Source organism: Cryptotermes secundus, unplaced genomic scaffold (genome assembly GCF_002891405.2).
Source record: "Cryptotermes secundus unplaced genomic scaffold, Csec_1.0 scaffold546, whole genome shotgun sequence".
In the NCBI taxonomy this organism is placed as follows: Eukaryota; Metazoa; Arthropoda; class Insecta; order Blattodea; family Kalotermitidae; genus Cryptotermes; species Cryptotermes secundus.
The window spans coordinates 470,867-496,469 of NW_019734970.1; the positions used below are offsets into that span (position 1 = coordinate 470,867).

Consider the following 25,603-nt stretch of genomic DNA (forward strand, 5'->3'; position numbering starts at 1 on the left):
GTTAAATCGATTTAGTTATGAATTTTATTTATGCTTGAATTTGAGAAATCTATTTTTTTATTTCAATTTTAATTAAATCTTTATTATTATTATAATTATAATTATTATTTTCTTTCGTATTTATGACGAAATTAGTACATAAATTTGCTTTACTTTTAGTAAATTATATACTTATTCATTTATCTTTATACAGTGACTGATTACCCGTTAGACAGCCGGGATTCGCTTCCCGGTATGGGGAGAAATATTTTTCTTCGTCACTGCGTCCGGAGTGGCATTGGAGTCCATCCAATGCGCACCGGGAGCACCGGTAAGAAGGCCGGAGTGTTCTGACCATTCACCGCCATCTAGTGTTGAGACTGTGAATGCGTGGATACATACAACCACTCCATCAAAAAAGTTGTACGACACCCAGAGGCGTGAGAGAGTAAAATACAGTCATGAGTCCCGCGGGACTAGGAACCAAGAATGATTNTTTGGACAATTGACTACTTCCTGTTTGATGATTATATTGTTAAAATGATGGATGACTGGAACCAACCACTGGATCCAACATTTTTCACGATTGTATTATTCTACATAGTTTAATTATTGTATCGACATGTTCTATATCTTACATGTACTGTGGATCTATGGAACTAAAATAAAAGTAAGTAAGTAAGTAAGTAAGTGACTGATTACCCGTTAGACAGCCGGGATTCGCTTCCCGGTATGGGGAGAAATATTTTTCTTCGTCACTGCGTCCGGAGTGGCATTGGAGTCCATCCAATGCGCACCGGGAGCACCGGTAAGAAGGCCGGAGTGTTCTGACCATTCACCGCCATCTAGTGTTGAGACTGTGAATGCGTGGATACATACAACCACTCCATCAAAAAAGTTGTACGACACCCAGAGGCGTGAGAGAGTAAAATACAGTCATGAGTCCCGCGGGACTAGGAACCAAGAATGATTGTGCTGGCGAAGGCCGGCTAATATTCGCTCTGCCTGAACCGACGCGAAACCAATCCCTAGTACGTCCTTATGGAGTTGTAGTCAATTAAGTACACGGACATGTTTACTCGTCTGACAAACAAACTCCGTGGTTTTAGTTAGCAAGAGAACTATACCGACCGAGCGACCGCCGCTTGTCGGCGAAGTTAGTACCAACTTTAGCGGATAGAGGGTGTCACGTGGACAGAGCAACGGATCCCCACGACCATTAATTTCGGTTTTATAGACCGGAGCCGCTGTTTCCTTGAAATCCTCCTCAATTATCCTCACGAGGCTGAGTGGATCCCGTTTCAGACTCACTACTACTCAGAAAATCTGGTAGCGCCGGGAACTGAACCCGGATCTCTGGATCTGTAGCCAGGAACTCTGACCACTAGACCCCAGAGGCGGTCATACTAGATAAGTCACTAATTATAAATGCGATAGACTCTAAATCCAGTATTGGCCGCACATTTTCTTTGACGCTGGTTCCGTTTCATTTCAGAGTGATAAAACCCACATATACGTATTGTGGCTGGGGGATGTCGCACGTGTCGTGCTGGGAGACTGGAGCACGTGTGATCCTCCCCTACCTCACGAGCGAACACGTGTTCCTCGGGGTAGCAAGGCTTGCAAGCTAATTTCGGAAACAATGCTTTATTGCTTTTTCTAAATTAAAACGATTCTTTGCTCTTTTTTAACAGCACGTAGCGTGTTTTAAGGGGGCCGTGGAAGGCTTCATGGGTTGGTGACAATGGTGGCAGTGATATATTCTGCCATTGAATGGAATCTGCAGAGAAACGTCGTCTCCGGTTTCAGAATTACCGCAAATATCTCCGGGAATTACAGTAATAACGTAACAACAACAAAAAACAACATTAACATCAACAGTAATAATGTAACAGAAGCACAAATACGGGTAACAAGGCTCAATACATGACAGTGTTACCTTCTCATTTCCCACGAGAAGTAAATTACTGTCCATTTTCTGTTTTCTCTAACACATAGTACATACGAGGAAGAATGTGATCGCCAAAAATTCGATCTCAGTATTTTGTCGGATTTATCATTTTAAAGCACCCTAAATAAGAAACGACGATTTTGTAATTCTGTCTTATTATTGGACACTCATACAACTCGTGACTACAAATAACTACTATAGTCTCACTGACTTAAACACACCAAAAATCACTGTAACTACAGCAGACATAATGGCTTCTTAGATTCCACTAGCCGTTGCTTGGTAGCGGACGTTCCCCTTTCTCTGGATTTCAGAACTCTCCCAGGTCTCAGCTACCAGCATCTCAATTCTCTTAACTGACTCAACAACCGACGCAATCAATCACTCAATTACTTTACATCTGCCGGTTTACCGCCAATCAGTTCGTCTTGGTGCCAAGCCCTTTGAGGTTCACAACCAGAGGTTGTTATTTTGCAGCTGAATGCTTGCGGCCGTAGTCCTTACGTAACATCTTCTCTGACGAGAGGATGGGTTTGTCTCTTACGAATAGGCTTGGCCTTTGTCAAATGTACATAAGTCTACATGGTTACGGGGAATGCCTTTTCTTCCCGGGAAGCGGTCAGTCCGATGAAAGTGATAATTTGGAATGAAGAATGTCTCATAGGTCTGAGACGCGTCTTCGAGAGCAGAGCCACATCTGTGTGGAAGTCTTCAGCCAATCACTGTTCTTCTTCATGTTGCTCCCACTTGGAGCATAGGGCATCAGTGAAACGCTTCGTTTCACTTCAGTTCCTTAATCCTTGAAAGTCAGCAGGGCTATCTGGACGGGGATCAGCCCGTCGCAAGGCCGCTACCTAACACAAACACAGAATAAACACAAACAGACATCCATGCCTTGAGTGGGATTCCAACCCACGATCCCAGTGTTCGAGAAGGCGAAGACTTTACATGCTTAGACGGCGCGGACGCCGTGATCGGCACTGAACTACTATTCCTCGTTATATAGCTCTGGCACGGACCGCACAGATAGGTCTCTGTTCCATTATTGCGTGCTCTCTCGTTGTCATGGGAACGTGTCCGCAGAGATGTTTCCTAGCAACGGCTTTTGTACTGTCGCCTGTTTACACAGCTGCTACTGGGCAATAATAGTCTACATGTCACGTTATGTACTCCTCGCTTGTTCCCCAACTGCTGGAGATATTTTATTCGTACTTGGTATTTACAGTATGGGCCAAAACTACAGTACTGAAATGGAAAGACGTCCTGTTGATACTACTATCTATTCATGTGAAGGCCCCTTGCACGACAGAACCTTCTCAAATCCTGAAGAAATGGTCCGACCACCATGTCCCTGTAGCGTTCTTGGGTGACGGTAAGAGCATTGCCTTCCTCATCCTCAATGAAATAGGGGCCTAATGTACCGTGTGCTGAGATGGCACACCATATCGTCACACGTGTACTGTGTAGCGGTTTCTGGACAATAACATCTGGCCACTCAAAACCAAGGAAGCGAGTTGTCCGACGTCCACTTCCGTATGAGCGGAGATAATACTCAACTATGAATACTTTTCCCTTAGTCGAGAAACCCATTTCCAACAACAACTGCACAACACAACTCCCTTTTCACTACTGGGAACACGTGCGGCTGGAGCTATGGTCCGTCAACAAAGGCACATGCGCGAGTTTCAGTACCGATGTTTTGGCGCATACTATATTTAAGAGTTTATGTCATGGATCCAGCCTGTGGTCTAGTGGTCAGAGTTCCCGGCTACAGATCCAGAGGTCACGGGTTCGATTCCCGGCGCTATCTGATTTTCTCAGTAGTGGGTCTGGAACGGGGTCCACCCAGCCTCGTGAGGATAACTGAGGAGCTATTTCGAGGAAATAGCGGCTCCGGTCTAGAAAACCGAAATTAAAGGCCGTGGGAATCCATTACGCTGACCACGTGACACCCTCTATCCGCTAAAGTTGGCACTAACTTCTCCGAGAAGCGGCGGTCGCTCGGTCGGTATAATACGCTTGCGGACGGAGTTTATGTCATGGATCAATGTCCGGGAAACAGAAAACGTTAGATCGAAAAATAGGAACGCTTGAGATGGGCTTCGTAATACAAAATGGCGATTTTCTCAAAAGCGTATCTAACAATTTCTATTAAATCTCAGTGACTTGTGCAGATTACCCTCCTAAATATGACTGTATAGGTGGTGTCTTCAGGAAAATAACGGTACGCCCACTAGGGGCCCACACGCCAAATGCTGATTTTATCGAAATTTGCTTTTTCGGTCTAACGGATTTCATTTTTGTTCGCTACTCAGTAAATAACAATGATCTACCGAGCAAATGTCGATTGTATATCCAAGGCAACTTAGTCAAGGTGACTGGTGCAAGAGAAAGTACGCGTGTATGCAATGTCTTTGCACTGATTATTTACATGACCTTTCTCAACAGAAAGCGCAGTGGATCCGGTTGAGTCCACTGAGAGATGGGTTGTAGGGTATGAATGAGTTCGTCAAACAAAAGCGCCCCATTCCTTCCCTGCCACACTGAAATGCAACCACTGCCCCGCTTACCTTACCTCTTCTCACGCGAAACCTAGAGGCCAGGTCTGCACCCACGATCTGCACTTACACAGATGAACTCAAGCTTTAAGTCTTGTGATCACTTTACAGTGATACAGGACATGTCAGAGTCACACAAGGGCAATAATGCTATAATAATCATGTGATATTCTAGGGAGAGATACAAAAAGCAGACGAAGCATAATAAAAATAACATAAAATTAAAACCGACTGGCTACTGGCTGGATGACCGAGGGGTCGAATTTCGAGTAGGGGCTCAAGAATTTTCATTTCTTCATGTCGCTTAGACTGCATCTGGGGTTCACACAACCTTCTATCTAATGGAAACCGGGGGCGCTTTTCCTGGGCGGTAAAGCGGCAGGGGCTTGAAGGTGACCACTCAACTCAAGCTAGTGCCTAGGTCAAGAAAATGTGGATCTATACACCCACTGCCCCATACGCCTTCATGTTGTAGTGCTTAATTAGATAAGCACATATAATTAAAACATAAAAACAGTAACAAGCAGGAGCAGAAGGACATAGCTCACAATCATGAGACAGACATTACAAACTGCATGTAGGATGCAGCATAACATGAATGCTACACTTCAGTTGTTAGATGCGCTGAATTAGATCGGCCGGTCACGGTAGCTGAGCGGTCTTCGCTCGCTCGGAAACCGGAATCGTGGGTTCGAATCCCACTCAAGGCATGGATGTTTTGCTTGTGTTGTGCTGTATTTAGGTAGAGGCCTTGCGACGGGCTGATCATCCGTCCAAGGAGTTCTACCGTCTGTAAAATGATCAAGAAACTGAGAAATCAGCCTTATGCCCCAAAATGGGAGCGAGAAAAAAAAAAGGACCGATGTTTAGGTTATTTAACTACGCTGTATCAACTGTACATATTATTTATTGTTGACTAAGATGAAATGGTGAACTGAAAGGAGGTCACAGAGAAGAAACTATTCCTGAACTCTTTCAGGGTACTATGCTGGTGGAACTAAGGAAAACCACGACAAGGTTCACTCATGTTAGACTGAGATTCGAAAGTGAAACCCTCAGGATTCAAACCAGAAGCGCTAGCATAGCACCCTTGCTTCCATCTAACTAACTCCATAGATCTGAGTCCTTCTCGAAAAGCCGCCAGTTGCTCAGCTACTTGAGCATTCCCCAGCATTTTATGGAACCCGAAGGTTTATTACCGTGTTCACTTCACTGGTCCCTATCCTGAGCCAGAAGAATCCACACCATGCCACCACATCCCATTTCTCCAAGATCCATCTTAATATTATCCTCCCACATTCTTGTAAGTCTTCCTAGAGGTATCCATCCTTCTAACTTTCCCACCAAAATCCTGTAAGCATTCCTCTTCTCATGCGTGCTAGATGTTCTTCCCATCTCATCCTCCTTGACTAGACTATTCTAATTATATTTGGCGAAGAGTAGAAGTTTTGGAGCTCCTCATTACACAGTTTTCTCCAGTCACCTTGTTACTTCATCCCAAATACTACCGTTGGGTCAGATGATTAGAAGAGACGTTGCAGAGGAACAGGCTGTAAAGGTGTGAAACGGACTGAACTCACAGAGGAGGAGTCCAGCGTTGACGTTGATGAATGTTCGCGTTACGTAACAGGGAACGTATTGGCCTACGAACAACTAGAGTCCATTCGCGGAGACGAGAGAGTCCTCGTAAACAAATGCACGCGGTATCTCCTTCGCTCTTTGAATGAAATCATGCAGCGATCACGTGATGCGTGTACAATTGCAGGGGCGTCCAAAGTTTACTCTTCAGTCTGAATGCAGGTTAACGTGCGTCCGAATGCAGTGAGTACACTGAAGTAACTGCGCGCTTTGTCCACTCCTTGCTGTCAGCTGTGGCGACGCGGGTTTGCTTTGTTTACGCTAACTGTCTCGTCTCCGCGAATGGACTATACACTGTATTCAACTGCAACTAACGTCATCCATTTTGTTGATGGAAAAGCCATGTAAGTCTACATGCAAAATAGGTTGAGCAGTCGGGTGGCAGTGTTTTGTCTAGGGGGAGATCCGCTTGGCGACACGCATCTCAAACGATGTTACTGTCTTTCTGTGGGGAGTGGCTATTGCCCGTCGACAGATTCAAAACACACCAGATCGACGTTCGCAGTGATTCGAGACTCGAGGAATTTGAAATCGGTTTAAGTTATCTTCCATAGAAGAAAAAAGAAAGATCCACTGAATTTTTGACACGAAAACTTCCAGGAAAAGGGAATTTCAAAATCGGAGTAGGAGACAGGAAATTGGATGTAAGACTGCGAGGCGGATCTGGCTGAGGATCAAGTTCAATGCAGATTTTGGTATCAGTGGTACTGTATTTGCACAGAAATAGTTAGTCAGTTAATAACGATACTTTGTAGACTAGGAGCCAATCCGTTTGTTTGTTATTAAAGTAGTCAATAAGTCAATCATCTGATTAGTTACTTAGCAACTACGTAAACAAGTACAGTAAGTCAGTTTTTACGTTGTAAAAAAAGTAAAACTATCTCTGTAACAGGCCGTGGAGGCCCATAGGGTTGTGAGACGTCGAGGTTCCCACATTTTCTCCAGACCATGGGTTTCCAAACTACGGCCCGCGAAAGAATTGTCCAGAAATGCGCCAACTGAACTAATTTTCCAATGAGTACTTGTAAAAGAAATACTTGTTCATAGATTTCAAATTCATTAATTAAGATTGTGTTTAAATATATTTATATTCCATATTATGCTAATATTAATATTATTTATAATTTTACTAATTCTAGACCGTATACTGCGCGGTATTTCTTCGTACTTGTTCGGCCTCGATCGGCAGTGTCACTTCGTGGCAATGTAGGTAGCGCGAGCAGTTCGTTACTAGCCGTCTTGTGCACAAAGACTTCTTGCAGTGGTGCACTGTAATTGTAACAGATCATCATCACCTCAATTTAATCAGATTTTAAGAATGCAAAAAGAGTTCCATCATTCACATTAATTGTTTTATTATAATTTGTGAAGAAAATATGAGCATTTGCTGCTACTGTCTGTTGTCATTAATATACGATAATTTATTCTCACGTACTTTGTATTTAGTTTATGAAATTCTGTGCTTTCAATAAAACTCATATACCTAGAGTTATTAATTTCTCATTTTAGCCGTCCCGTTGAAAATGCCGAATTACCTAATGTGGCCCGCGTTTCGAAAAATTTGGAGACCCTTGCTCTAGACAATCGGCCGGCCGCCCTTTACCCCTAGAAATCTTTATTGTACTGATTTCTGTTAGAGGCTGAGTCGACACTAGGGCCATAGTGCGGCTGGAAGGATTAGGTAAATTGAAAAAAATTCACCTCATCGGGACCCGTATCCGCGACCTCCCAGATTGTAGCACAGTGCGTCAACCAACTACGCTACCGCGTGCCCCAGTGCTAATAATAGGAGGACTATTTATAATTCTAACTATAATTCAATGATAACGAGATATGGTAAGAGAAGGAACATATCATGGACTCCACACCGAAATAGTACAACTACTTAATAATTTATGAATGAATTAATATATTTCAGCATTCTTTTGCACTGATTAACGGTTTAAATTGCGGGGCCAGTCTTCAAAATTCAGCTTCATGTCCTTCTTGTAGACTCTTTTATGTGCTACATTATAAGAAAGTGACAAATGTAGCACACCAAGAGTCTACAAACACAAAACGAAGTAGCACCTTCAAGACTAGCCCTACAGATTAAAGAACCCTCTTTGCAAATCTTTGCCTGTTTATCGTTCCTGATTACCTTACCATTACGTCACGCGCTAAATAACCTACGCAGTTCAAGCATCGTCACTGAAAAACATAACAACACGCCACACTATTAGTCAGTTCGTGATAAGCTTGCGCATTTACCTTCTAACAGTGCAGATTAAGGTTAAGGTATACCTGTGCTTAATTAATTAAGCTCTATGCCACATAGACGTGTTGGGGAGTGGAGGTTTAGCTCCACCATTCTTGACTCGGCTCTAAATGGAGGTGAATGGTCAGATTCATGCCTCAGCTGCGTTACCGTCGCGGAAAGAGTCCACGGTACGCATTGTATAGGAGACTGGGTGGGCCCCAGAGCGTGTCTGGACGCCGTGGAGCAGAGAACAATCTCTTGCTCTTACTGGAAATCGAAACCGTAAGCCGTCGATGTACCGACTGAGCTATCCCGGCTCCTAATAATGCAGAGTTTGCATTGAAATCAGAGCTTCTCCTTTCCACAGGAAACGCAGGGCGACTCGCTTCTTCTGCCTGCGAAGTAATTCTTAGGCTGAAAACTCACTGACGCGACAACCCGCGCGCGGTTTGTCGAGTGTTGTAGCACGCGGCCGTTATTTGTATTGCTTTTATGAGCCGCGCGCGGTTAAGTTTTGGAACGCGGCACACAGGCGGCAGAGCTGTCCCACGCTTAATATGTTCAACTAACGGACGCTCGCGACAAAGTACGGCTAGCCGCTCGCGACAAGTCGCGTCAGTGGGTTTTCAGCCTTAGGCTTGATGGGTGCGGGAGAAGGAAGAGGGGACTAACTAGCGAATGCAATCAAATTTGGTTGAGAGGGGTTGACACACTGTGGTTTTATACGGGACCCCACCCTTTCTGAGGGAGCAAGACAAAAGGTTCTGAATCAGCAAATGGAAAACAGGGAAAGAAAGTTACAAGCGATACATTCCAACAAAAATGAAGGCAGATCAGTGCACAAAGGGCCCAGTCTCTACACTGCGGGAATTTGGTCTAGTGGTAAGGTTTCCTGGCTACAGACCCAGAGGTCCCGGGTTCGATTCCTGACGCTACCAGACTTTCTGAGAAGTAGTGGGTCTGGAACGGGGTCCACTCAGCCTCGTGAGGAGCTACTTGAATGGAAAAGTAGAGGCTCCGGTCTAGAAAACGGAAATTAACGGCTGTAGGGATTCGTTGCGCTGACCACGCGACACTCTCTATCCGCTAAAGTTGGCACTGACTTCGCCGACAAGTGGCGGTCGCTCGGTCGGTATAATTCGCTTGCGGACTGAAGCCACGGAATTCTCTTTTTCATAAAGATGTCGGTCACAAAATGGAGGCGTGAAAGGGAGAAACCAGGGACAAGGAATATAGACGTTATGAAGCAATGTACTGGAATGAATGACACTTATGGGGTACGACAAAGAGGAACCTATGAAAATGGGCTAACCCAAAGAGGAAGAAGAATCATTTCTGTATAAAATATTCATATTTACGGTGATCAAAACCGAAGTATTAGCAGACTATTTCTATCTAACAAATTTTAGTGACACATTTCCGTTGAAGAGGATAGCATAGCGAAAAATGCCGACATTTCGGAGGGACGTCGGTTAGCACAGTATCTACACGACGCCACATTCAAGAAGACGGCATTCTTCATAGTCACCACCGTAAAACAACTCAAATCTTACAGAATAGCATAGCGTTATCGTTCTTGAATCGTACTGGCGAAGTTTTTGGTTCGAATCTCAACAGGGACTGAGGTTATTCGTGGTTTACTTCAGAACTTCCAGGCAATTTCCGGAATAATACCTCGATTATGCTGCAAACGTTTCCTTTCCAATTCGTCATTCATCTGTCATCCTGTGCAGTCTCGAGAACTAACTGAAGTCGACATAAGTAGAGCGCTCTGGAGCACATTTATGTCTCCAAAACAACTGCAATATGACTTGCGTCGCAAACAACTGTCACTGTTTGCTGGACCATCTGTTAAGGCAGCTGATTGGCGCGCCATGTGGCATGTCCCACTGGGTTGTGCTTCCCCAGTCAATTTAATTCGGTATGATCTCTCGCACTTCCTTAAATATTTAATATTCGGAATGAGGCAGCTGTTACCAGCGCTACCTGCTGGCAGATGGCAGCACTATACCTCATTCTACTAATTACTATGACTATTAGCGGGCTACTTGATGTCTACGTCGATTTATATCACTGGCTAAAAAGTCGACCCCAGTAAAAGTAAATTTGAATAGAAGAGTTGTACCATATTTTGCATCCACGCTTCTCATGTACCTTCATAATCTGGTGCCTGGACACAGGGATAAGCTACGATACAAATAAGGGTCCTAATAACTTCTATAAAGAATCATGAATGAACATTAATATTTTGTCTTAGCTCTCGCAGATGGTTTGTGCTGTGCTCGGTTTATATACCCTATCTTTGTGCTGGTTCAAGTGTCCGGAGGTAGGGAGTAACTCTATCGATTGTGCTCAAATTAGTAGGTTTTGCCTTAAGATGGAGATAGAATTCAGTCCCCGAAACGTTGTGTTTTGAAATATAAACAGGACAATGGATAATAATATTTGTATTACAATTTTTATATGAATAATTATATAGGGAGACTCTTCTTGACTAAATAATTTAATAAACAACTTTCTTAACAATTGGTTCAGTCATTCAGAATAGGAGGGATACACAGACACGCAGACAGCACGGAGATCGCATAAGTCTACTTTTTTTTTTCAAAACAAGAAAAGTACGTTGATAACAAAATGTAGGATTTGAGGTTCTCACAGCGGTGGTTATGAAGAGTTCTGTCTTGTGGGATATAGCGCTGTGTAGGATGCGAGGTTCTCACAGCGGTGCTTATGAAGAGTTCTACCTTCTGTGATATAGCGCTGTGAAGGATCTGAGGTTCTCACAGGGGTGGTTATGAAGATTTATACCTTCTGGGATATAGCACTGTGTAGGATGTGAGGTTCTCACAGAGGTGGTTATGAAGAGTTCTGTCTTCTGGGATATAGCACTGTGTAGGATGTGAGGTTCTCACAGCGGTGCTTATGAAGAGTTCTACCTTCTGGGACATAGCGCTGTGTAGGATCTGAGGTTCTCACAGCGGTGATTATGAAGAGTTCTACCTTCTGGGACATAGCGCCGTGTAGGATGTGAGGTTCTCACAGCGGTGGTTATGAAGAGTTCTGTCTTCTGGGAAATAGCGCTGTGTAGGATGTGAGGTTCTCACAGCGGTGGTTATGAAGAGTTCTGTCTTCTGGGAAATAGCGCTGTGTAGGATGTGAGGTTCTCACAGCGGTGGTTATGAAGAGTTCTACCTTCTGGGACATAGCGCTGTGTAGGATCTGAGGCTCTCACAGCGGTGGTTATGAAGAGTTCTACCTTCTGGGACATAGCGCTGTGTAGGATCTGAGGCTCTCACAGCGGTGGTTATGAAGAGTTCTACCTTCTGGGACATAGCGCTGTGTAGGATCTGAGGCTCTCACAGCGGTGGTTATGAAGAGTTCTAGAATCTGGAACATAATTCTGCCTGCTACCTGCTTCACGCTGGTTTCTCGCTTGGCTTATTTTTCGATTCGAAAGATGGCGGTCGCATGTTCTTCCCGAAAAGTTGGTTGACTTTCAACAGGCTACCCTTCTTTATAGTTCTTAAACAATACTGTCAGAACTTCAAATCCCACATGAATTAAAATTAATCTACAATAAAACAAATCTGGTCTAAATTGATCTATACTGTACAAAATTAAATTAAACAAGTTTAAACTGAAGGTAAATAATTAAATTAATATTAAGCTAAACTAGATTAAACCTAATTCAATCTTAACTGTACTAAATTGTAATTAACTTAAACTGATGTGATCTAGGTAAAGATAAAAGTAAAGTTGTCCCTATATTTAATTAGTTAATCCATGGAGACATGAAGGTATACTTCCAACATTTTTGACTTAGACATTACATGGAGATGAGCGATCAGCTCCACGTTCCGGCCGCTTTATCCCGCTGAAAGAGTCCCCGGTACACATTGAATAGCAGGCTGGAGGGGCCCCAGAGCCCGTCTGGGCGCTGTGTAAGAGAAATAACTCTGACACTGTCGACAATCGAAGTTAAATTATAACCAAACCTGGTCAGTTGAGAGGTAAGAGGAAAGCCACGTAAGAGGCCCTGAAATGTGCAGTACGTTTACGTCGGACAGGGCCTCTCTGACTGCGTCACATTGAAGATTAACAGTGATTCAATTCAATTGATGCCTCTGGCTACAGATTTTCTAAGGATTTGTATCACTCGTGCATGCAGTCTTACCGTTGTTTCAAATGTGTAAATCATGCGAGTCTGATCGTGTCGTCTCGACGGTTTCGAGGAATCGCAAAATGGCGCCACGGATTTCAAACAGGTTACAAGCAAAAAGAGAGAATAAGTGGTAAGGACAGACAGAAAATGTCTGCTTGTACCATGATTACTTCATGCAGTGGCGGCAGAGCGTTCCGCGGATGCAACCATCTGTAGAATTAGGCCGACACACACACACATACGCAGACAAAATCACAGAAAATACAAACAGGAAATGGCGGAAAGGCGTGCAGTAATTACACCGTGACTTGGAACAATTTACAACCCATGCATGTCCTGTCGTTGCATACACACACTAGGATTTATGAATGCGCACAGAAAGAACTGAATGTAGCATGAACTCATCGCAACGAAATATGATGTATGAACGAAACCTGCTTATTCAGATCCTTAAATGCTTATTATCTCAAAGTTTAATGAATTAAAACTGGGTGCAGAATATACAAACCTGAATAGCCTCACGATATAGCAGAGCGGGCGTCGTCACGGGATATAGTTAGAATAAAAGAACAACAAACAAACAAACAAACAAACAAACAAACAAAAGCGCAACGAATCCCCTCCGCAAGCGAACTATGCCGACCGAGCGACCGCCGTTTGTCAGCGACGTTAGTGCCAACTTTTGCGGATAGAGGGTGTCACGTGGTCAGCGCAACGAATCCCCACGGCCGTTAATCTCGGTTTTCTAGACCAGAGCCACTACTTTTCCATTCAAGTAGCTCCTCAATTATCCTCACGAGGCTGAGTGGACCCCCTTCCAGACCTACTACTTCTCAGAAAATCTGGTAGTTCCGGGAATCGAATCCGGGACCTCTGGATCTGTAGCCAGGAACTCTGACCACTAGACCACAGAGAGAAACCTACTAATAATCAACTGTTTTATGCTCATCCAATTGAAAGGAGAGATCTTATTTGAATCTTCAGGACTTTGTTTGAAATGAAGGCTAGCATTTAATTACCGTGTATTTAATCATATTAAAATCATAAAATATATTTGGTATTATATATTCTATACATGTTTGACCTATTCCTTATGTCTTCAGGGGAATCACGGCATCTGTTAAGTTAAAAAATATACCTACTCAAAGTTAATTGACGTAAGGTGTTACAGTAATTGTTTCATTTATTAACTACATCTAAAGCTATACAAGAGAGTTAATAAAGATTTTAGCCTGCCTACATCACGTATACAGTATATCTACTGACGGGTGAGACATTAGGCCTGTTTGAAGATCTAACTAAAACTAACTTCGCGGCGCTGAGCCCTTCTTGAGAAGCCACTCACGAACTTCCCGGCATTTTATGTAACCCGAAGGTTCATTACCATAATAATAAGAGCCCTCCACTGGTCCCTATCTCTAACCAAATCGATCCAGTCCATACCACTCCATCCTGCATCTCTAAGATCCATTTTAATATTGTCCACTGCCTTACGTCTTGGTCTTCCTAGTGGTTTCTTTCTTTCTGGCTTTCCTATCAATATACTATATGTATTCCTCTTCGACCCCTTCGTGCAACATTCCCTGCCCATCTCATCCTCCTTGACTTGATAATTCTAATTATATTGACGAGGAGTACAAGTTATGAAGCTCCTCATTATGCAGTTTTCTCCAACCTCCTTCACTTCATCTCTCTTCGGTCCAGATATTCTCCTGAACACCCTGTTCTCAAACACCATCAGTCTATGTTCCTCCCTTAATGTCAGAGACAAAGTTTCACACCCATATAGGACCACAGGCCTGTTTGAAGATCGTAATATTTTAATATGACATGCAATTAACAGTTCTGGATTTCGAATCTTGGAAGGCGAATCAAGACTTAGGTTTCGTATGACTTTCCTCCCCTTCCAGGTGAATTCCGATGTAGTGGTCCTACTTCACGTATATCACGAATACTTTTTCCCAAACCGTTTCAGCTCACTGTATATAATATTCTTCTCATCAGTGCCTCAGAATTTGAGGTTGCCCTAGAGGTGGATATGAAGAGTTCCATCTTTTGGGACATAACGCCGTATTGCTACAAGACAGAGATCTTCTTAGTCCTCGGAAGTTCATAAAGTATCTTTAAGTAAATCGAGGTCACTTACCTACTAGTTTTGGAGGGCTGCGTTTTTGTGGGCACAAATTTTAAGTGCCCTTACGAGTTCCGCGAAAGATAGGCCTTCTTCCTGCGCTTCTGTACACGCCTTCCTATGGCCTCTCTGTCTCTCTTCCTGCCACTGTCCGATATGATAATTGTAATCACCAACAGGGGTTCCCATTGTTATGGTGATCCATTCATGTGACCGCAGGTGAGGTGACGTACATTCGTGCCTAATGAATGCGAAAAAATGCAAATAACTGTATTCACATGTGCATGACAGCATATGAATTCATTTTGTGTCGGAAAAACAAGAGACAGTGAAATCAGGGCCGGAAAAGTATACAGGGTACAGAACATTTAACAGGAAAGGTATTCCCAATTTCCCAATTGAACAGGTTAAGCAGACCGCCTCTGTGGTCTAGTGGTCAGAGTTCCTGGCTACAGATCCAGAGCTCCCGGGATCGATTCCTTGCGCTACCAGATTTTCTGAGAAGTAGTGTGTCTGGAACGGGGTCCACTCAGCCTCGTGAGGATAATTGAGGAGCTATTTCAAGGAAATAACGGCTCCGGTCTAGAAAACCGAAATTAACGGCCGTGGAGACCCGTTCCGCTGACCACGCGATACCCTCTATTCGCTAAAGTTGGCACTAACTTCTCCGACAAGTGATGGTTGCTCGGTCGGTATAGTTCGCTTGCAGACTAAAATCACGGAGTTTGTTGTTTTTTTTTGTACATGTTAAGCTAAGCAGTGTCGATTGAACCTGAAAGATAATCATTTAATGCAAGTAAAGTAGTATCTGGCTAATAGATTCTTGGGTTATTTAACGACGTTGCATCATCCGTATAGATCGAATAGGATAACTACACTGCTGAACTAGTAAGGATGTTAAGGGAAGTGATTGTGGTCGCTTTCAATGTGCTACTGTAAACTGTAGTTCCCTGAGAGACTGTGCGAAGCGGAGATTCGAAACTGGACCGTCCAGAATACGAAGCAGGAGTACAAAAACTGAACTACGACATTCGGAATAAGGATCTGGAAGGAGGTCATTATGCTAGATGCCTACTGCATTCACTTACAGAATCAGAGGAGAATTATAACGAAAAATAAGGGCCGAATTTAAGGGGGGGGGAGAAGGGGGCGTCTATAAAACGGAAACAGATTACAGAGATCTTACTGAGACATTCAAGAAAATTTGTTTGTACTTTCAATTATAAGAAATAAGAGCAAAAATATAGGATTGCCATAATCTGCATTTGTTGTTTCTCATAGGGGCTTCCATATTTTTACTGTAAACCCGGCCCTGCGAACAAGAAACAGAAATTCCGATAAAACTCCGTGGCTTTAGTCCGCAAGCGAACTATACCGCGACCGCCGCCTGTCAGCAAAGTTAGTGCCAACTTTAGCGGACGGAGGGTGTCGCATGGTCATCGCAACGAATCCCCACGGCCGTTAATTTCGGTTTTCTAGACCGGAGCCGCTATTTTCTTGAAATAGCTCCAAAATTATCCTCATAAGGCTGTGTGGACCCCGTTAAAGACCCACTACTTCTCAGAAAATCTGGTAGCGCCGGGAATCGAACCAGGGACATCTGAAAGTTCTCCGAAATTCTAACTTTCCAGAACACATATAAAGAACGTCAGCGTTAATGGATGTGTACAGATGCCGCCACTTTCACCGTAGTCTTAACGTTGTAGTGTTCAGATCCACCATACAAATGAACTGAGTTATGAAAGCTGAAACAGAGGAAATAAACATCAGTAGCAGAAGCAGGATTCCATTAGGGCGCGGCTTCAAACTTGTGTGACGATCGTCGCACCGCGTGGGAAAATTAATGTCCGCAATGCCACTGCATTCTGACAGTCACTTCCGCGTGTAATTCTTCCTTTTCTTACTGTATTTCTTAGCCTTTGGCCTTCGAATACATTTTCGAAAACAATGTTCTTTCTTTTTCCTTCGTAGTGTGTTCGAAAAGAAAATAATTACAGTGCAGGTGTTGAGACTGCGATGTCAGGAGCGGATCCACAATGCAGCATTCTCGTTCCAAAGAAAAGCAACTCACAGACACCACATTAATTTTTTTTGTTTGTCTTTTGTAGTGTTTCTTTTCGGTTTCCTGGCGTGGCTGTAGTTTAGCGCAGCAGAATTTACTTCCCGGTGAAAAATAGAAGGCGTTAGTGATAGTAGCATGAGGAAGAGCCGCGCAGTTGGCCCGCACGTGCGCCTTCATGTTATCACACGCGGCCTGTCTCGTCTCACTGAACACCGAGCTCTGAAATACCAGCGACAGAAATAACAACTCAGTTCCACAGCCTAGTTCCATTTTCGCTATTTCAGGTACCAAATATCTTGAGTTAAATACTGAAGTTCCTTATTTGTTTTTTAGCCAGTTCCAATTCAGAACTGGTCCTGAAACAATGAATATTGTAGGCATTTGGTAAGATTGCTTGGATGGAGGATCGGCCCTTTACACACACAGGACACAAACCAAATGCCGGTAGAATTCCATGCTCCTAGCAGGACTGCTACTTCCGTCTGAGACCACGCCCTCCCACGCTCTCAATAACTATACACACTAAAGAACGTTTTAAATCCTGAAAGAGAAGATAATCTCGAAGATTTAGCCGTGGGGCATGCCATAACTCAGGCGGTTAGTTGCCGGGTTCCCATCGTGGTGGCCCGGGCTCGAGCCCTGGTCGGGTCATGTGGGATTTATGGTGAACAAAGCGGCACTGGGGCAGGTTTTCTCCGAGTACTTCGGTTTCTCTTACCAATTCTCATTCCACCGACTGCTCCACACTTATAGATCATCCGGGGCTGGTACAATAAGCCAACAGTGGCCGACGTACCAAGTGGACTCAGTATCGCCCCACCCAAATAAACTTAAAAAAAAAAAAAAAGATCTAGGAGTAGATGGAAGGACGAATCTGGTGCCGAGCTCTGGTGATCACTGTAGTGCACAATCGGGTTACCGTTTTACATTAAAGGCAAAGAATTTATGATTATCTGAGCGACTATTAGCTTCTCAAGCTTTCGGAATTGGTGAGTTAGAGAACATTCCGTCCCACTGTTTCTCTGAGTTAGCTTTAAGAAATCAGAAGCCTGCGGCGGGGCCCAGAACATATGGACTTCAGCTCCTCTGGTTTACAGAAGTTCTTACAATTACGGGAAAATATTGACGTGGTACAATAACAATAACAAAAAGAACGTAAAATAACGACGACTGCCGTAATTTATTACTGTTATTATTACTACGCGGTGAAGCAGACCACTCACCTCCAGCTAGTGCAGAGGTCAAGAAAACGTAGATCTATACATCCATTTCCCCATACGCCTTCATGGCGTAGTGCTTAATTAGTTAAGCACAGGGACAACTTTTCATTTTTACTATTGCCAGTTTCAGTAGTAGAAATAGTAAGTTTTATTTTCTGTTACTGAATAACTTATTACTTAAATGATGGTTTCGTCTACGATAGCTTTGGACATAACCACAAACATCTATACAATCGTGTCGCCATGTTTGTAGTTTCCCTTTTACTTACAAACAATGTTTTACACCGAAGTTGTAGGCTTGTTAATGATCTATCTCTGTATCAAATTTCACACGCCTCGCATCAACGGTTCATTAATTATCGCTATAAAAATTGGGCTATAGATTTCATTCATCTTCCACGTTGTTCTTTCTAATGCTATAAAATTATTTCAAGCTCCTTTACCATACATCGCTTCAGGCCCCAATATTCATTCGCGCTAGTTTTGCTTCGTTCGTGCGTCCGAAATTGTAGGAAATGTAAATAATACATAAACTTTGAATGGACTTCACTGCCATAACATTCACACCAAGTTTCGCGATAATAGGTCAATAGGCTCAAACTCTGAAAGGTTTTCACATGTATGCACGCCCACACACATACAGCATTCCTTAAGAGAGGAAAGTAGGCTACAATAAGTACTAAATTGCTTCTGTTACTACTAAACGATGGTTTACTATAATCACAATGATCATGGACGGGTCCAAAACAGTTGTACGAAGTTCTTCAAGAAAAAACATACTCACATAGTAAAAAAAAGTAAAGTAAATTTATCCCTGTAACAGGCCATGGAAGCCCATAGGGTTGTTAGATGTTGAGGTTCCCACATTTTCTAGATAATCGGCTCATAGATGGCGTTAAGGTTGTCAGCCCTACGCGCCGGCCGCCCTTTACCCCCAAGACCATTCCAAGAATATTCCTGGTACTCATTTCTGTTAGAGGTGAGTCGACCCCAGGGCCACAGTGCAGTTGGAAGGATTAGGTAAATTGTAAAAAATCCAATGACCTCATCTGGATTCGATCCCGAAACCTTCCAGTCTGTAGCATAAGTGCCTAAACCAACTACGCTACCACGTGCCCCCAAATATACTCACATAGACAAATTAAGACTTCCACAGTCGGAATATGAGTAGTCATTTTCCCCAGTCCCTACTGAAAGGCTGCACTATCCAGCTTTACATAGCTGTAACAAAGTAAGGAGTTGAAATTTTGTGCTTACTTCTCAACACAGACATTTATTCTAGAAAACTTTTGTTAATACTTACATCCAAAGCCCCTGGAAATATAAAACGTAGAGAAATATGCAAATACTCTAAAAACGTGCTTTCATTCACTGCCTATAGCATTGTCTTCAATATAGTAGAAATTCCGACGAACAAATGGCAAAATAATTTGTTTGAAGAAATGAAATTCCGTACTTCACACTTACAAGATAATATATTCATGAATAGGTGATCACGCGCCAAATTGACATTGTCTGTTTAAAAGTTTGCTACACTTACAAGTTATCCAATTTTGAAGAAGAAAACATTTCACTTTAATACATACTGATGTTTAATGAATGTTGAAATATTATAGGCATAAAATGTAAAGTTTTGGAGGCATAAGTTGGGAATGAGCAATAATTTTAGTTAAAGCATCACCGAAGAGTATAATGTAAGCTAATACATGTGACGCAATTATTGGAACTGGCGTTTCTCTTGTGGCAGCCCTGTAAACGTGTTATGGCGACGGGAAAGGACGCTGTTTTCAATTTGTTCTAATTTTAAGCGAATGTAACACATGAGGACCAAAATTTAAAGAAATAATTATTATACGTGTATTAAACTATGTCACAGCGACGCAGGAGAAATGTGTTGGATGCGGAGGAAGGCATATCTGATTTAAAAACTCCAGTGCATATTGAAAGCACGGGTAGACGAACCTCAAAACAGTCGGCATGGGTTAGTATCGTTTGCATATATTCCTTAAGCTTTCGTTGTAGTTATGACTGAATACGTTAACAGATATGAAACTTAATTTTAACCCGTTATTCATTTTTTAATGTTTCACTACAGCTTTAAAATTGCACATTGTGAGTGCTGACTAAAGCATGCGAATATTTACAGATTGAAGATGAGGCAGAAGAATTAATAAGTTTAAAATCGAGGAGTGCTGTACGTCAAGTGTGTGATAATGAAGCAGAATCATCATTCATCACATCACCAACGAGAAGCTCGGTGTCTACAGTAGGAAGCAGCAGACAACGAAGGAGAGAAATGACTGCCACAGAATCTCCCTCAGTTGGGCATTCTGCAAAAACAGATACTGTTGAAGATATCTATTCACTAAGAAGAGACAAGAGTTCAACACCGGTATCATATCTTTCTCGGACAAATAAGGTAGCAGATACCAGGATGATACATTGGTTCCTATTGGTAGTTATAGCATATATTGAAGCTATATGATGACAAGTTGTACTTTTTTTGTAATTATTTACTGACAGAAATCTGTAATTGTATTTTTGAAGTTAAGATATGTTTTCTTCATTATATTTTATGCATGTATATATATTTTTCCAATGAATTTGAACTTTTAATTTAATTTCTTGTGTTCTTCCATACGAATGTTATGTTTATTTCAGCATATAAAATGTTCACAAGAAGTTTGGCTATACATGGTTTCATAAGGATTTATACTTCAGAGTCAGAGGGATATGGTCACTGTATTGTAAAACTGTTCAATTTTTAATGAATGAAAACTGTGGCCATTACATCATTATGATTATATACGAGATACTGAAAGATTATTGTCATAAGCAACACAGATTAATATGATTTTCTTAGTGTTCTTCAGTCCCTACAGGAAATGAGACTTTAAACTAGGCCATGAATTACTTCCTTCTCTCTTTCCAAATTCTTCATTCAGGCATCCTACCATACACTAAAAATAGGGGAAAAAATTTCCATGAATAAGAAGCTTGTCTCTTGATTCTATTCAGATCTTGCAGTATAATGTTACAGCACATAATTTCAGGATGTAGAGTTTGATTTTTAGGGAATGGGTGTGTTATAGGCAGATTTTGTTGCACACGTTTGTATAATTGTAATTTACTTTAATATGCTTAATTACAAGTGTAATTGTTAACTGGAGGCCATGCTCATTCCAGGGCACCCTGGATCATTTAAGTAAGGATGAAATGGAATCTAAAGATATCATGAGCACTGGCAGCAGACATTCGCTTGGAGAATCATCTATAGAGGGCAGTAGGAGTTTCACTCCGCAATCAGATAGCCGATCATATCGAGATAGACTGAGAGACCGATTTCAAGCTGTGCGGGTAAGCTGGTACTTTAATTTGAGTGATTGTTTTTCTTTTCTTTCTTTAAAGTATCTGGGATTTAAATTGTTTTGTTATCTTTTGTGTAGGAACGTGCTGGAACTTCAGTGATTGAGACGCATACTCGCTCACGCTTGAGACGCAGACGTTTGAATCAGCCCAGTGGTTCATGTTTTGATGATCTCGTAAGTGGCATTTTATTGTTTTACTTGTAATAAGTGATTTGTTTGAGACATGGCACTAGCCCACTGGAGCCAGAAGAACTGTTTGAGACATGGCACTAGCCCACTGGAGCCAGAAGAACTGTTTGAGACATGGCACTAGCCCACTGGAGCCAGAAGAACTGTTTGAGACATGGCACTAGCCCACTGGAGCCAGAAGAACTGTTTGAGACATGGCACTAGCCCACTGGAGCCAGAAGAACTGTTTGAGACATGGCACTAGCCCACTGGAGCCAGAAGAACTGTTTGAGACATGGCACTAGCCCACTGGAGCCAGAAGAACTGTTTGAGACATGGCACTAGCCCACTGGAGCCAGAAGAACTGTTTGAGACATGGCACTAGCCCACTGGAGCCAGAAGAACTGTTTGAGACATGGCACTAGCCCACTGGAGCCAGAAGAACTGTTTGAGACATGGCACTAGCCCACTGGAGCCAGAAGAACTGTTTGAGACATGGCACTAGCCCACTGGAGCCAGAAGAACTGTTTGAGACATGGCACTAGCCCACTGGAGCCAGAAGAACTGTTTGAGACATGGCACTAGCCCACTGGAGCCAGAAGAACTGTTTCAAGAGTGTAGACACTTCAGTTCTTGTATTACTGCAAGAAGCAGAATTATTTTAATGAAAATTTTATTAACGCTTTACATTTTGTCTTGTTATATTATTTTTTTGTATTTGTTTATTTGGGAATTCTTTGTGAATTGCAAAATGTAAGGATGATTATCAGACATTAGTAAGGATGTCATTCTTATCTTATGTTTGTATTGGCATTTAAAACCTAGTGGTATAATTGAATTTGTAATGTTACCCTAAAATCACTTTATAATAATAATAATTGTAATGAAGTTTTTCCAAATGAGTGAATTCTTTAATAAAATTTTAATATAGAAGTTCATGATTAAACACAAGTCTGAGATGAGTATTACATATTTGTCCTGTTAGGTAGAAAATTATTTTTGGCGTAAAAATGGTTAAGCTTCTCAGTTATTTTGAATATATGTACATATATTTATTTCAGCTTCGGAAAGAAGAAGCTCAAGTCGGAGATGCACTGGAGAGACATGAAGAAGTGAAGGCAAGGTGGAAGGAAACAATTGAAGCTGTGAAAGAGGTACTGTGTTGTGATATATTGTATAATTTTCACAGTAACTATGTTCTAGCCTGCACTGTATAGCATGTAACAAGTGTATATGAAAGTGCTTTCTTTAAGTTTTGGTAAATAAAATACTAATACATTCTGATTATCAAAAATATGCACCTTTGAATCCAATATTTCTCTTCTTTTTGAAGTTTTCCCATTTCCATAATTCCTTCATTCATGTACTCCACAATTCTCAGACATTCCAGTTGCCTGTATTCAAATTCCTTTACTTATTTTATAAACACCCTGTATCACACATTTGTGTCTTCTTGTTGGTATCCAGTGAATTAATTGTTTTACCCACCTCCAATGTTCTCCCATTCTTTCAGCATATCCATATTGCAAAGGCATTTTATTCTGTATTATGTGCGCAGTATTTTACTGGGCTTTCTTTATCCCTTTTGGAGAACATACTTACAAGACAGAAAGCATGCCCAGTATAAAGGAAATTATGTAGACAGATTTGGACAACATTAAAACTGACCTCAAATGAACTACTTTTCTTCATTTCTTGACCCTTATATTATTGATGTTCCTTGCCATCTGGTGATCCCCACAGAAAGGGCTTCCCCGCAAATTTATTAAGTTTCAAAAGAACATTAATAACAGATTCATGTTTAGCATCCAGAATTATGGAATTTCATTCCCTTGCTGGTAGTCAGATTTTAACTTGGAGGTCATGATATGTAATAGCATGCCTGGAGAACTATGAGCATGATAACACAATACTGTGAGGCACATCCAGAAACATTAACTTAGGAAATGTTCAGTACTTTTCAGCTGACATTCTTTTCTGTCTAAAATCTAAAGGATTGAAATGTAATTTTTTTTTAATTTTACCTGCCCTTTTGTATGGTGTGAAACTTTGTCTCTTACTCTTATGAAGGAAGAACGTAGATTGTGGGTGTCAGAAAACAAAGTGTCAAGCAGAATTTTTTGACCTAAGAGAGATGAAATAACAAGGAACTGGAGAATTTTACATAATGAGGAGCTTCATAATTTGTACTCTTCACCAGATATTATTAAGGTGTTTAGATTAATAAGAATGAGATTGGCAGGACATATAGCATATATGGGGTGAGTGAGAAATATATATTAAATTGTGAGAGGAAAAAGATGAAGGAAGAGCCCATTTTGGACAACTTGACATAGGTGGGAGGATAATTTTAAAATAGACCGTAGGCAGATTGGATATGATGTCAGCTGAATGTAAGTAGCTTCTGATAGTGTGTGGGATTTTTTACACATGGTGATGAACCTTGGGGGTTCTATAAAGATAAATATTTTGACCAATTGAATAACAAATATCCACTCAAGAAAATCATATGTTGTGAGGTTTTTGGGTTATGTATGCCTTTAAATTAATGAAGAAAAGTTAAGAAGCATTCAGTATCTCTGACTAAACATGAGACTATAATGTTAATTTGTAAATTGGTTCTCGGATACACATCGAGAGTGGAATTGTAGACATTCCACTATTTCAAAGTGTGCTAACAACAGAAGGGCTTGGTGCAAGAACCAGTCATGTGCAGATAGCATAATTTTATAGGAGAGAACAAAAAAGGTTAAAAAATTAATGCCTGAAGTGACTAAAATGAAACTTTTATATGATGTAACCTAGAAGTGTATAAGAAATTGGGAGAAGTGTTCTTTGCTCTGGACATTTATGTGTAACTTTATAATTTTAAATAAAGGACAGTAGTTTTAGAGGGTTGATTGGTTCAAACCATCACCTGTGTCCCTATTAAATGTTTTAGAAGACAAATAGCATGTTTCTTACCAAAAAAAAAAAAATAGTTGAAAGTAGAGGATGAAAGTAGCAACAGCATTTAGGCTATGCCTGCAGCAAAGTTGATCTGAATTTATGCTATGATTGATTCTTTATGCCATGCTTTTTGTAACTGGTACACATACTGGCAAACAGTTGATTCATGCCAGCAGACAGCTGACACGTACTAGAAAACTTATCAAAAGTCAGGTGACAAATGTTTTGGCCCTATATGAAAACCAAACATTAGAATATTGCAAACAAGTTTTTAGAAAAGGCATTACTTGTGTATTACTTAACAGTGCTGCCTACTGAAGAGGTTATGTAGCATCAAATGAGTCAAGATAGATGATGATGGTGAGTATGTAAGGATTTGGAAGAAAGTAGTAACGGACTATTTAAAGATGCTATACAGCACTTTGTTGGTTTGGGGGGGGGGCTGAGAAAAACCACACAAAATCTCAGTGAAGGTGGCTGTAACCTGCCTTGTATCTGAGTTGAGTATTATCTTAAAACAAGTCCAGAGCATTAAAGTTACTCTAGACTGCTCAGTAAATCTGTGTTATAGCATGTATTTTTTCTCAATACATTTTATAAACCTCCCATGAAATTAAAATGTAAATATGTTAGTCACAGAAGCACTGCAAGATAACAGCATTGATTTTGTAGGTATCAGCCCTGAGCATGTCTATGTAGTGTGCCTGCTAGCCCAACCCTGAAAATATTTGTTTCCAGTTAATTAAAGCTTTTTCTTCACACCAACACTGAATTCACTCTAATTGTATATTTCTTGAATGTCTGAATTTTCACAACCATTCAAACAATGCAAGTTGAAGATGCAGTAATTTTTGTTTTCAGTCAGACAATATATTTTCAGTATTTTCAAAATAGAATCTGCTGTAGACTACTTTATTGCTTGAAACTTGTGTAGGTAAATGGTCTAACACCGCATGGTAAATTCTGTGTTAATCAGAGCATGCCACAAGCTCCTGCATGTAGCACCGTTATTAATAGTGCATGTGGACTTCTTTGTGGTTCAGTTTTTTAACACTGGATGTTATTTAACTTCAAATGAAATGAAAAGGCTGATAATGTATGAAGAACTGCAAACAAGTGCATTCTATTCCAAGGTACTGTTCTGGGACTGAGGAAATTAATGTATATGCTCTGACATG

At 41.4% G+C, this 25,603-nt stretch overlaps 1 protein-coding gene across 2 annotated transcripts in view; it reads left to right on the top strand.

The window, feature by feature from the left end:
- LOC111869092 (coiled-coil and C2 domain-containing protein 2A) overlaps positions 1–25,603 on the top strand; it is a 111,179-nt gene that overhangs the window by 20,227 nt on the left and 65,349 nt on the right. The window contains exons 1-5 of one of the 2 annotated variants that reach the window (XM_023860308.2): positions 19,672–19,921; positions 20,087–20,359; positions 21,127–21,297; positions 21,387–21,482; positions 22,538–22,630. In XM_023860308.2, coding sequence (XP_023716076.1) covers positions 19,808–19,921; positions 20,087–20,359; positions 21,127–21,297; positions 21,387–21,482; positions 22,538–22,630 — 747 coding nt within the window. In that variant the 5' untranslated portion in view covers positions 19,672–19,807. Of the gene's footprint in view, positions 1–19,671; positions 19,922–20,086; positions 20,360–21,126; positions 21,298–21,386; positions 21,483–22,537; positions 22,631–25,603 lie in introns of those variants that run through there. The other variant, XM_033753285.1, reaches the window with a different exon arrangement.